At 41.1% G+C, this 13,614-nt stretch overlaps 1 protein-coding gene across 1 annotated transcript; it reads left to right on the forward strand.

The window, feature by feature from the left end:
* Nucleotides 1-845: 845 nt before the first annotated feature.
* lpcat4 (lysophosphatidylcholine acyltransferase 4) lies at nt 846-12,794 on the forward strand. Its single transcript, XM_084547460.1, has 13 exons — nt 846-1,234; nt 2,117-2,480; nt 3,723-3,835; nt 4,884-4,944; nt 5,203-5,261; nt 6,232-6,266; nt 7,320-7,374; nt 7,713-7,795; nt 8,976-9,101; nt 9,185-9,341; nt 10,370-10,462; nt 10,615-10,750; nt 11,553-12,794. Exons 1-13 carry the CDS (start codon nt 1,145-1,147, stop codon nt 11,720-11,722), a joined length of 1,542 nt encoding a protein of 513 aa, XP_084403586.1. The 5' UTR covers nt 846-1,144; the 3' UTR covers nt 11,723-12,794.
* Nucleotides 12,795-13,614: the final 820 nt, after the last annotated feature.

Raw genomic sequence — 13,614 nt, forward strand, 5'->3', positions numbered from 1 at the left:
TTAAGCGATATTAGGTAAAAAGTCAGTTAAACATATAAGAAATGAAATATAACTGATGAAGAATATATCAGATTAGGTCCATAATTCATTCATTGTAGTTTCTTATGATAGCTTTTCATTTCCTGTAAAATCTTTATGAAATCATGCTGACTTGGAATTTCATATTTTATCTTACACTTTTGGCATATTATCTTATATTTTTGATGTTGTTTTATTTTTATTTATTTATTTATTTATTTTTATTTTATATTAATATACAACATTACATTTTATCTCGACTGTCAGTTTTGTTTTCCTGGCAGAAATGAGGTCCCATACGTGCCAAAAACACAAACCTCTGGGGACTATGTCCCACTTTTGGCATACTATCTAATATCTTTTTAACCTTTTATGGTATTTTTATATCAACATGTAAGATTTCCTTTTATTACTACTTTTAGTTTTGTTTTCCTAGTAGAAATGAGGTTCAGTACATGCCAACAACACAACACTTTTAACATGTTATATTTTTGATATTGTTTTCGCTTTTGGGGGGGAATTTCATATTCACATTATCTCATATTTTTGACTTTCTTTGTATTGTAATATGTAACGTTTCATTTAGTCAACAATTTTCCTTTTGTTTTTCTGACAGTAATGAGCCTCCATACATACTCCCATGCACCACAAGTTTCTCCAGTGTTTATGCTTGAGGGACCGGTTTGGCTTGACTGACCCGACCCGGCCTGGAGTAGCGGTGGGCCGGGCTGTCACGCCGTGAAGGGGCGGGACAGGTGAGGAGACGCTAAAAGACAGAGAGGATTGACTTGTCTGGCTGTAGCGTGTGTGTCTCGCCATGTGGAAGACAGAAACCAGAGAAGTTTGTTTTTAGATGGCCCTCTCTGTTTGTATGGCACTCCAAAGGTTTTCTGCGGGAGCGTTCTTTTTTTAATCCAGCTGCGCGAGACACTTTAGCGGTTTTTCAAAAGGAGAGTGTATAGCAGCCACAAAGTGTTTGGCTAAATACATTTTAAAAACGGTTTGTCATTATTAAGCGTTAAGGGGGTGACTATTATTTTTAACAACGTTTCTTTTTAATATATAGATATATATATATATTTTTTATATATAAAAAGAATAAGCTTGTCCAGGTCGCCTCGTCGCCATGGAGAGGCTCGACTGTCACTCCGCAACGAAGGAATATCCACATCCGTTCATTCACGAAGTGAAGCTGACCAGAGCGCAAAGGATCAGGGTAACTTTTTATTTCAAGTCTGAAATTAGCACAGAGTGGCGGACAATGTAGAAATAATAATAATATATGATTGTTTAGAAAAGAAACGAGCTGTTTTAGAAAGTCAGTTCTGCCACCTGAAACTAATCAGGTGGTGATTTGGCTGGTAGGAGTTCAGTTTTCACCCGAAATAAACTCCTTATTTCTAAACACAATAATGTCCTCTGGTTTAGTTCAACACACTGAACTCTTCGGCTTTGATGACAATGTCTGGTGGAAAAGGGAGACTGCTTGCTAGCTAAATAACATCTTCCCAACTGTGAAGCAAGGGGGGGTTGAAGCAGGTTGTAGGGATAAACACAAACTCAGAATTTGCTAGAATTTAATGTCATGAGACAGTCTGTTTAAGTTTTGATAGCTGTCAAAACTCGGCTGTCCCCTCACCCACAATTACTTGTTTCTGCTTTCAATTCCGCACCGGCAACCCGTCAAAGAATATAGTGTCTTTGACAGCCCTCTGTAATGTCTAACCAAAACAGGCGAGTCATAAATGTGTCAGGCTTAGTCGGACGTGACTGATCATAACTGCATACCAACCACAGAGTTGCATAACTCTATGACAAACTGGAAATGTCAAGATGAGGCAAACTTTAATTTGAATCTCTTCCACATTTATTGTCAGTGCAGGTGTGTTCTCTTCTCACATCTGACACACTTCTTCACATGTAGAGCAAAAATCTTACTTTTGTTTGTTAATATTGAACAAAAACATTCGTTAAAGACACCAAACACCTCTATAAGTAACCATTAATGTACCACGTTACTGAGTTAAAATCGCATATAGATCGAAAAAAGGTCCAGTTTTGTCTACGATGTAATCGTATTTTTTTTCTCCCTCTGTAGGGAATCATCCAGGGCAGCATCCTCTTCCCCATACGCGTCACCCTGGCGGCCATTTTCTTCCTCATCGTGTGGCCCCTTGCCCGGCTGCGTTTGGCCGGCTTGTCTGAGGAGGAACGCTCTCGGCCCGTCAGAGGCTGGCGGCTCTGGCTCTTCCACCCGATCATCTGGTTCCTGAGCCGGGCGGTTTTCTTCTCGCTGGGTTTCCTGTGGGTTGAGGTCAAAGGTCGCCGGGCCAATCTGAAGGAGGCGCCGGTGTTGGTCGTGGCCCCCCACAGCGGCTTTCTAGACATGCTGGTCCTGTGTCCTACCCAGCTGGCAACTGTGGTATCGCGGTCCGAGAACACTAGCCTGCCCGTCATAGGAGGTAAAGAGCTGCAATTTAGTTGACGGACAGCAACTCTTAATTATTATTAAGAGTTGCTGAAATGCAAATAATTTGTCTGTTCTGTGTTACAGTAAATTCAATACCTTTGCGTGGTTAACACAAGCAATAACAAAGCTTGGACTCTCAACTAACTGATGATAAAAATAGACCAACAGTGGTTCATTAAAAGGACAGGCAGCTGTTTTGAAGCTGATAATAAACCAAATATGAGCATGTGTTTGGCTGGACAAAACAAGAGATTTGCTGACATCTAACTGACCCTTTGCTGGCGTTCTGATTGGTCAGCTGACCACCAATCGGCGAACCCCTGCACATTGTCAAGTTTTGACTTGTAACATGATAGACTTGGTTGCAACAAAACTGAAAACTAGTGGAAAGGAGCCGTTTGAGATTGTTCAGCCATTTTTATGGACCAAGTAATTAAACATAAAAGTCTGACTCATAAAAATCCGAAGACAATGACACATCCACAGATATTGTTAAAGTTAATGTGGTTGTGGGAGTGCCTTAAGTCAAAGGGACGGTTGGTGTTCACTCTGAAGTATTTTGTTTTTGTTCTTCACCCGAACCCTGTGGATCTCGGCTGTTTTACTTGTTAACCTGCTCAACCTGCTGCTTTAAGGAACTGCTCGGACCTCCTTTTGTTCGTCATGCAGGTGTAAATGACACTGATTGTTTCGCCAGCGTGAAGTATGCCCTTAAAATCTTGGTTTGCATAGATGGTTCACATGAGCCGTTGCTTAGAATGCTAAACATTTCCTCAGTCCCTTTACTTAAGCAATATAATGATGGAAAATGAGTTTGGGAGGAGCGATGAAGAACATGAGGATACTGCAAAGTCGGAGGCACAGAGAAAAAGTGAAATCTGACCTTGCAGGAGAACAGTTCATTCACCCTGCAAGGATTTATTCCATCAGGTTTTTTTATAGTGTATGACATGATATTTTTCCTGGGCTTGGCTTTTGCACTGCTGCATGCCAGACGAGAAACCTCTGCCCTTGTTGCCCACCTATTATGCAAACAACCAAGAGTAATATTTGGAATAGAGAGGTCAGGGAAAGTAAAAGTATGCAAGGAAGTCCAAAGATAAACAGCTGACTCAGTCCATTGGTTTCTAATCTGCTCTGCTACTTCCTGTCTTGCTTTCTCCGCCGCGTTGTTCTCAGCTCCTCCCTCTGTTCGGCTTTTTGTTTATATTTTTTATTTCCAATTGTGTTTCAGCTCTGCTGGAGTTCAACCAGGCCGTGATCGTGAGTAGGAAGGATCCACAGTCGAGGAAAAATGCGGTTGCTCAGGTCACCGAGAGGCTGACCTCCAACGGCTACTGGCCCCAGGTGAGATGTTTTCTTGGTCTCTCAGACCTTGTGATGCTTCTGTTTACAAAAGATAATCTGTTGCAGAGAAATGGTCTGTCTTGGCTGGAATCTTGTTTACAGAACTGGTAATTGTGTCCAAATTATCCAGCCAGAATTGGCGACCAGAAGATGGAAACAGCACCTACTTAAGTTAATGATTTAAAAGATAAAGGCATCACTTTAAATGGAAATCAGCCATCTGTTTTCTATTTCTCCAGAAATAGCTTTATAATTATCACAATAAATCAGTTGATCAGGATTAGATCAAATATTTGAGATTAAATCTTTGAGATATTCAGAGGGGAATACAGACAGGAAAAGCCAAGCAGCAATGCGGCTACAGGAAACCACGAAATGTTGGTAAAATTCAAAAAGTTGTAGCGATGATAAATTGGCGGGTACTAAACTGAACTAATCTACTAATCTCAATTTTGAAGTGACGCGATTGAGGTGAGACCAACGGGAGCGCTTGGTACAGCTGATTGACATTTGGGGCAATCATTTACCCATAAAAAAAAAATAATAAAAAATCGACTTTGGTTTCTACCACCACTTCTCTGCGCTGATAGCAGGCTTGGAGCAGCATATGAATCCAGATGGAGTGGCTGTGTGTTATTAGGATTTTCTTTTGTAATCGAGAGCACTGAGGAGTTGGCTCTGTACATAAACTAGTAATACTTGTTTAACTCGAAATCATTTGGTATACACAATCGGGTTCTCAAGATATGGATGATGGAGTTTTTTTTAATGTGGACAGAACTCAGGGGAACACATTCCTCACTGCATCCTTAATTCCTATTCCTAAATTTGAAAATTGTAAATGTTCACATCATTCATTGCCCATAGTTCAGTGAGGAAGCTGTTTAAAACCAGTCTTATCTCTATGTAACCCAGATTTGCCTAAAGGTGCATTCTTGTTTTTTTTTATTTTGTTTTTTAATTCTTGACTAGCAGCCTGTTAATAAGCGGTAAATTCATCAGGTGGAAGTCTTAACTCACAAACTGCCACATCTTAATTCTTGTCTAGATGCTGATGTTTCCTGAGGGAACCACAACTAATGGCTGCTCGCTCATCAAATTCAAGCCAGGTGAGTGCAACCGGTAAAACAAAAACCAAGGAAAGGGTGTTGGTATGTGTGTATGTATGAATGCAAACATGAAGGGCAGCTAATCCCACCACTTTATTTCCACGTCTGACACAGAACACTGCTCTCTGTACAAAACGTGTAGGAATGAATGGCATGACAAGGAAGGGCGCAGCAGCATATTGTTCTGCTGGGTGATTAACTGCTCCGCCTTACACGGTTTTCTCATTCCTTTACTGTGTTTCCATCCCGTCGCTGCAGGTGCCTTCCTTGCTGGCGTCCCTGTCCAACCTGTTGTGTTGCGTTATCCCAACAAGCTGGTGAGTGGAATTGTTGGGGCGTTGATGTGCTCGTTTTAGTTGCTGACGAAAATGATAGGTTGGATGTTTGCGGCTGTCTGTTGAGCTGAGGACCAAAGCGTCTCAGACATGCAGCACACTTGTGGCTGTTAAAAGTCTCAGCTATTCCTCTGCTTCCTGATGACTTTAATGGAACATGACAGGACTTTTCCAGGAAGGAGCTGCAGTATGCACGTGGGACTAGTCACATTATGCGTTACAGTATGATGCAGAAATCTAATCAGTTTTAAACAAATTTTCGAATTTGTATATGCATTTGTATAATCTTTAATAATCTTAAATAATTTTTGCAGCCATTCCTGCTGCCTTTATAGGTGTTGCTTTTGTGTTTTGGGCATGGTGTAGCTCCATACCTTAAGATGCGTGCTTCACACTGTGAGAGGATCATATAAAAACAGGCATTGACCGAAGTGCTTTACAGGGAACATTAAAGCACAATCATTTTAATAAAGCAACAATTAATAGATAAATAGATCTTAACATGCGGAAGTAGGTGATGGGGAAAGAGGCACCATAGAGTCACTCTGCCTCTATTAGTTCCTATAAACATTTATTGCAGTGACCAGATGACCATAAAAGACCAGACTCTGCAGGCACTACACAAACAGTTGAAGTCTATAAAAGTACACATTAACGGTAAAAGAGCAGGAAGTGTTACTACCACACTGCTCGGTGTCATTTTAAAAGTTGCACAATCTGCATTGTTGCCATGACCATGCACATACACTCTTCCTCACCTGAAGATCTGCTTGTGCTCTGACCTACTTGTTATAGGCTGTAAATATGTTTCTGAATATAAAGTTTGCTCAGAGCGGTATTTGCATATGGGTTCCTCTAACGGGGTTCATGTAAATAGTACACATGCTATAATAAACCTACCTTTTGTGCTGTCCACTATTTGATTAATGGTGTTTGTATTACTCTTCCTCAGGATACTGTTCGATGGACGTACAAAGGAACAACCTGGTACGTTTCTCCACTTTTCTCCAGAACCGTTTAATATCACCGTTTTGTTTTGTTTTGTGTTTTTATGAGGCCGAGTGGAAATCATAGAGTAGGGTAGAGTCAGGAAGTTGAGTGAGTTCATTGCTCAAGAAATACACACCATTGTCAGTGTACATAATATGAATAAACATAGATGTTAAGTTATTTTTCTTTGCAGACAGGTTTCTGTCAGGTGGGAGTGCCTTTAAGTACACAGAAACTGAAGGATTGTTGTTTGTGTTGTCTGTGTGGTGACAGACTTTTAACATATACCGATCATAACATGATGACTACGGAGAGGCGGAGTGAATTACCCTGATTATCTGGTTATAATGTCACACATCAGTGGGTGGCATGTATTTGGCAGCTAGTGAACATTTTGTCCTCAAAGTTGATTGTAGAAGCAGAAAAAGTGGACTAGTGGAAGGATTTGAGCGACTTGGAAAGGAACAAGTTGTGATGGCTAGACGACTGGGTCAGAATGTCTCTAAAACTGCAGTTCAAGTGGGTTGTTCCTGGTCTGCAGTGGTCAGTAATTATCAAAATTGGTTGGGGGAAAAAAAAAAGGTTAACCTGCACTGGGTCATGATCACTGATGCACTGATTCCTGTGGGAGACCTGCCTTTGGTCCTCCCATTAATGTGGACGTTACACCCCGGTGTTCCCTGATGTGAATGGCCTCTTTCAGCAGGATAATAACCTACAAATCATAAATGGTTCAGGAACAGTTTGAGGAGCACAACAAGTTTAAAGTGTTGATTTGGCCTCGAAACCTCCACAGATCTCAGACCAGTCCAGCATCTGTGAGCTATGCTGGACAAACAAGTCTGATCCATGGAGGCCCTACCTACAAACTTGCAATTACCTGAAGGACCTGCTGCTAACATCTTAACGTCATACTTACACACTGTAATTGAAAATGGTGTTCAACCAGCATGCCCAATTGTTGCAGATAACTGGAATTTAATTTCTAAATTAGTCGCAGGAATCCTTTCATTGTTTTTTACACATGTACGTATGCTCTTCATCCATCAGGATTGAGGCACTGTGGCACACCACCTCACAGCTCTACACCAACACGACCGTGGAGGTAAGACGCATTCACTCGTGAAAACCTTAAAGAAACAGTCTTTTACGTCTGTAAACTGTTACGTAATACACCTGCAGCACTCTCTAGTCAAGTTTACTAAGGGTGTGTTCAGTACACTTGACTGCTGTTCAGAGTAACAGATGTAGCAAACATCATATTAATGAGTTATGAAAGGTGTGTCTGCACAGATGTGACAGATGTTTTCAAACAACACCTTTTAATGTCTGATAAAAATAATCCAGTACGTGTTTTGATCTTGGTCTAAAACTCAGTTTTTAATGACGGAATCACACAATTTCCCTGTGGATAACAATGGCTGTCTCTTTATTGTGCTGCAGTTCTTGCCAGTTTACAATCCTTCCCAGGAGGAGAAGAATGACCCCAACCTGTACGCAGACAACGTTCAGAAACTCATGGCCAAGTAAGTACCAGATTATAGAGTTATTTTATGACACTGCAGGTAATGTCCACCCTTCACGACCAATCACATGCCAGCGACTCAGCGTTTAGACGTATAGAAATGGTTTCAATATACTAATATTCAAACTGAGCACCAGAACGAGGGGAAGAAAGGTTAAGTGACTTTGAACGTAGCATGGTTGTTGGTCTGAGTATTTCAGAAACACTTGATCTGCAGGGATTTTCATGTACAACCATCTCTGGGGTTTACAGAGAAAAGTCTGAGAGTAAAATCATTACCATACAGTGAGCAGCAGTTCCCTCAGCAAAAACGCCTTGTTGATGCAAGCGGTCAGGTGAGAATGGCCAGACTGGTTGGAGCTGATTGAACTGAAAGAGCAATGCTAATAAGCACATGTTACAACTGAGGTATGCAGAAGAGCATCTCTGAACACACAACACGTCAAACCTTGAAGAAGAACCAGAGGAACACACCTGACGGCTAAGAACAGGTTACCGAGGCTACTGTTCACAAGTGCTCACCAAAGTTGGACAAAGGTTGCCTGGTCTGATGAGTCTTGATTTCTGCTGCGACATTCAGCGAAATAAGAAACAATACTATGTCAACAACATGAAAGCTTTCTTGAACATGACAGTGAGTTGAGTTAGACTCAAATGGCCTCCAGTCAGTAGATCTCAATCCAGCCTTTGAGAATGTGACAATTCACATTATGGATGTGCAGCTGCTATGAATTATGGGTCAGGGCTGAACAGATCCCAGTAAGCTCTGTGTTGGGAGTGCTTTAAGTCTTTATACAACAAATGAAGTCCTGCATTGCCCATTGTTGTTATTTGTACACCCGCAGTGAACTTCATTGTCTTTGATCTGAAAATGATCTATTATGTTTCTTTCAGTTTAGAACAAATTATCCAGCTGTGTGATTGGCTTTAGAAACGTGTGTGTTCTGGTTCTACACACTCCTCTTTAACTCTGAATCCAGTTCCTGTATTGTTTAGCTGCTCATGATCGACTACTTATTTTGAAGTTCCCAGCCTAGATGTAGTTTCATCTAGGTCTGTGTTTTAGTTTATGGCTGATTTAAAACTACACTAATCATTGCATAGAAACTGGACTGCTTCTAATAAACGGTCCAATCTAGTTGTAGACATTTAGTGTATTGTATTTTTGTTCTCTGATTTAGGGCCTTAGGAGTCCCAGCTACAGACTATGTGATGGAGGGCAGAGTTCCTGTGCTGAAACTGGACGGTCTCTCTCTCCCAGTGGAGTCTCCTGCCAGAGAAACCCTATCACTGCTGCACAGAAACGGGTAAGAAACCATGTCTTACTAAATCTGAGTGAAAATGCTTTGTGGCGTTAACGGATGTGACAGTTTCCTTTTTTGTCCGTCAGTTTGGGAGCACGTGAAGTCGAAGCAGCGCTGGACAAAATGATTGACAGGTGTCAGTCAGGAGCTCAGGCGTTGAAGGCCAGTGCAGAAGAGCTCGCCTCTATTCTCACGTTAACGGATAAACAGACGGCCGTCCATATCTGTGGCCTCTACTCCAAGGTACAGCCATATTGCTTTGTTTACTCTACAGGGCGCCGTCCTCTGAGGTTTTATGGTTTTGATGCAGTGGTTGTGTTTGATGTTACCAGTTAATACACTGTATGAGTCATTTGCAAGAAGATTAATCCACCACGCTTTCTGACATTAAATGTTACAATCAGTGAAACTCCTTTTGGGTTTTGAACTAATAGTTGGACAAAACCATTTTCCACCATTTCAGAAACTAAAAACGAATAAAATAAGTGAGCTGTATCCCTGCCTGTTTTTCAAATAACTCTAGAGCCTGTCTACCCCTTTCTTTATTACAGTTTTCTGCTACCAGTGATCACACTAACATTTCACTAATAATCAGAATAAAAAGTCCTCATGTAGCCACCTCACTCTGATCAGACTAATAGGGGTGGTGTAAACCTTTTGATAATTCATTCAATAAGAAAATATTAGCTCCTAATAACAATGATCTGATCATTTCTCTCTGTTGGAATCTCCCTGAACATGTCTGAGCATTGTTTGCTCCACGTGATGAGTTAAGAGGGATAGAAACATGGAGGTAGCAAAACAACCAGTTGTTCAAAAAAGTGTTTAAAGATGGAATAGATGTGTGGAGCAATGTTCAAATGACACCACCTCCTTCTTCTTCTATTGAACAAATTCAGTGTCAATAAAATTTGGGGGGGGGGGGGGACGTCTTCTGTTACATCTCTGCCAGATTTGAACCACTTTGCCCATGAAAAATATTACACTGATGTATTTTTTTTTTTTTTAGGGTGTGTCAAGAGATATACCTTCCTCAGTCATTATTCAGTGTCCACGTAAACAGTGGAATCTCTGATCAGTTGTATTGATTGAAGGAATATTGTCCATGTAAATGCAACCACTGTTGCTTTTCCCATCTATTATCCAGCAGCTAAATATTGTAGTAATTCATCCTTTAGGAAATCGGTTTAATAATATCAAATATGTGCAGTATAAAACACATACAAAAATCACTGACCAAATAACATGATACCGTCTGTTTGTGTTTACAGGACAACGCCGTGGACCTCAGACAGATCTACTTGAGTGTTTCTGCCCTCTCTGAATTTACTAGCTTCAAGTCACTACTTCACACTGCTTTCACTGTAAGTCATGTATTTACTACTACTACTCCTCCATGTGCTTCCTTTTTCTTTATTTAACGTTCCACAACATTTTTTTTTAAATCCTCACTGTACCTGCTCTTGCCTCCGTGCTTCCTCCCATGTTATCTGATTGCGCAATGTTTGCTTCGTAGCTGTTTGACAAAGAGGGCAGGGGCAGTCTGAGTGCAGAGGAGCTGTCTGAGCTCATGGGGGCGCTGCTGGGTGTTCCTCAGCACAACACTGCTGACCTGTATGCTGTGGCTTCCAACCAAGGCCAGCTTACTGAAGGTGAGCATGTGTAGGGATTGTATTGAATGACTATCTAGCTGGAGGGCTAGGAAGATATTTGACACTGAAACATTACAATAAGATACAAACAATAAATAAAGACAGCTGTGATCTGCATATATAATGTACTAAGAAAATAACAGTGATGGTGTTACTGCTCACAGCAAATATTGCCATATACAAGCTGTACAATAGAAATACACAGTATTTCCAGTTGTTTCTTCTGCTGCCCTTCAACAACCTTAGCACAGTGTCACTGTGGTACATGGAAGAGATACAGAGCTAGCCTCTGCTGAGTCATGCTGATCAGCTGATTTACATTTTATTTATTCTAGATGATCAAGTTCATGTGAAAATATTTGTACAAATTAAATGAAGATGTAAAAATGAGAAGAGCCTTCAATGTGTAACCTTTTCATGCACTGATTCTGAACTGAGAGATCACTCACTGACCGGTTCAGCCGCCGGCTCATCATGTCAGTTCACATCAGTTAAAAAAAAAAAAAGCCATCGATGGAGCTTTGACTAGTGGCATCAGTGCAAGACTCGCCTCCGAAACATGGGTCACAGATGCTAACCGATGGCATGGCCGTTGTCTGGATGTGTCACAGTGTAAACTCAGCTGTTTGTTTCTCTTGATTTCTTCTTTTTGTCTGTAGTATAGGACTTCACATTTTATTCAGTTATTGCACTGCTGGAATTTATTCATCTTAAAAAATAATGTGAACAAGAACGGGGTTGACACTGATATTTTGCCATCAAATAACTTTGAAATCCTCATTACATCTGTTTGTTTCCACAGAAAATCTGCTGCGAGTGCTGACGACCCACCCGACTTATCACAAAGTGGTGAATGAATACCTGCAGCCCCAGGAGGCGGGCTCTCAGCTGACCAATGGGAAGGCAGTGAACAACAACGGAAACATGCACAACAGCAACGGACTCCCTGACTACAACAAGAAGTTTGAATGAGAATGTGTTCTCCTTCCTTGAAGACACGGACAGACAGAATAACTGACGAAGGATTGTATTTTTAGTGTTTTGTGATAAATTAATGTTTTTAAGAAAAATCCAAAAACCTACAGTATGACTGAATGACTGTGTGAGTGTGGCCAGTTTGTATGTTAGTGGACCTGAAGGTGTGTGTCTTTGTTTACAGGTGTGCCTTTTTAACTATTAACAAGTTTTCTTCACGTTGTTGTTGTTGTTGTTCCGGATGTTGTTAAAGGACTCACTCACTTTAGTCACTTGAAGCCATAAAATGTCTAATTTATGAAGTTTACTCTCACCACTTTTTTTCTAAGGGACGATGTGTGCAAAAAGAAACACTTTTTTGTGAAAGATTTAGTTTTTCTTCATTTATCTGTGAATATTGTTTCTGTTTAAGAATAAAACTGAACTGTTTTACATAGGTTTTGTTGTTTGGCTACATTTAATGATTGACTTCTGACTCATCCTGGTTTCTTTTCCTCTGAGCTGCTTCCCTCTTCGGTTTTCTTCTTAATGCTTTTTCATTGGACTTGACCGCCCTGAAGAACCTCTCATCCGGTGTCTCTTCTTTGGACTTGATGTAACACTTGGCTGTTCTTCTCTGTTTAGCCTCTTGTCGTCCCAACTTTTAGATTTAGATTGTTGAATCTCTGCCTTGCTTTCAACCATATTTGACATATTTGACCTTAAGTTGTAGGTTTTGGTTTCCAGGGCTGTGGTAGTGGGTTTGCTTTGTTGCTGAGTCGCCTGCATTGACTCTGAATGATCATTTAGTGGTGCTTCTTCTGGAACTTCACCTTCCTCAACGGTTAATGTTAAATTGGTATTCATCTGAGAACTTGATGTGGGAGCAAAACTAGAAACTTCCTTCTCGTTGCGTGCAGTCAAACCTTTCTTATTTCCCATGCTCTCCTCTTCATCTCTTCTGCTTCTTTTCGTTGGACTTGAAACAGGCAACAACTGGGCTTCCTTTGCCTCCATTAGCTTTTCGTCCTGCATTCCTCTCCTTGGTGACGACGTGATCTCCAAGCTTTTGATAATTCTAGTCGTGGGAGTAGTTGTTGTCACTCTTTCCTTAGCAGTCATGCTCCTAGTTATCCGCTGGATGATAGTGGACTTTTGAACCTTCTCTGCCGATGTTTTGGGTAAAAGAGATTTATTCTCTGCCTCCACCATGATTTTCTGCGTTTCATGTTCTTCCTTTTCAGTTGTCTCCAGAAGTTTCTGTCTTGTGTTGGCTATATTTGCTCCTTGGCCCTGCTCTTCATATTGACTGGACTGCCTTTCGTCTAAAGGCCGTCTCTTCTGGAGGTTTTCACAAACCTTCTCTTCCTTTTCTGGGTGGACTTGAGCGGTTTTCTTATTCGGTTTCCTCTGCTCTTTTGTTGCCTTTACTGTTTTTTTTTGCTCTGCTGGCGGCTGCCGACTTCTCATGAGGACGCTGACTTTGACTGTGCAGTCGTTGTCTTCGTTATTTTTGATATGTTCTCCGTCTTTCTTAGCTTTCTGCTTAGGTGCCGCTTTTGTCACACGCTTCCTCTTGTTTTCGACACATTTATTTTTGTTTTCCACCGACGCAGCTCTGCTGAGTTCAGCTGAAATGCCAGAGGATGCAAATCCTTGAGAAACTTCAATTCCTATTGTTTGATTACAGGGGTTAAGGAGGGGGTTGGTCATGAGAAGCAGCCCAGCTGGCTCTAGAGCTGTGTAATGGGGGCCACGTTGTTCCTCGGGTTTGCTCATTTGAGCTGTTGGCACAAGCAATGGACAAGGAAGAGTTTTCCAAACTGTACTCCCAGTTGGTAGCTTGTAAACTAAGCGATCAGCTGTTAAATTGTATGTGTGATCGTTTTTGCTAGCATCAGGAAGTTCCT

Source organism: Chelon labrosus, assembly GCF_963514085.1.
Source record: "Chelon labrosus genome assembly, chromosome: 1".
In the NCBI taxonomy this organism is placed as follows: Eukaryota; Metazoa; Chordata; class Actinopteri; order Mugiliformes; family Mugilidae; genus Chelon; species Chelon labrosus.

What these genes read in the sequence shown, in the direction of transcription:
- lpcat4 (XM_084547460.1), top strand. Translation starts at nt 1,145, where the DNA reads ATGGAGAGGCTCGACTGTCACTCCGCAACGAAGGAATATCCACATCCG. An exon ending in TGCGTTATCCCAACAAGCTG is followed by an intron (nt 5,262 to 6,231) that starts GTGAGTGGAATT and finishes ACTCTTCCTCAG; the next exon opens with GATACTGTTCGATGGACGTA. An exon ending in TCACTGCTGCACAGAAACGG is followed by an intron (nt 9,102 to 9,184) that starts GTAAGAAACCAT and finishes TTTGTCCGTCAG; the next exon opens with TTTGGGAGCACGTGAAGTCG.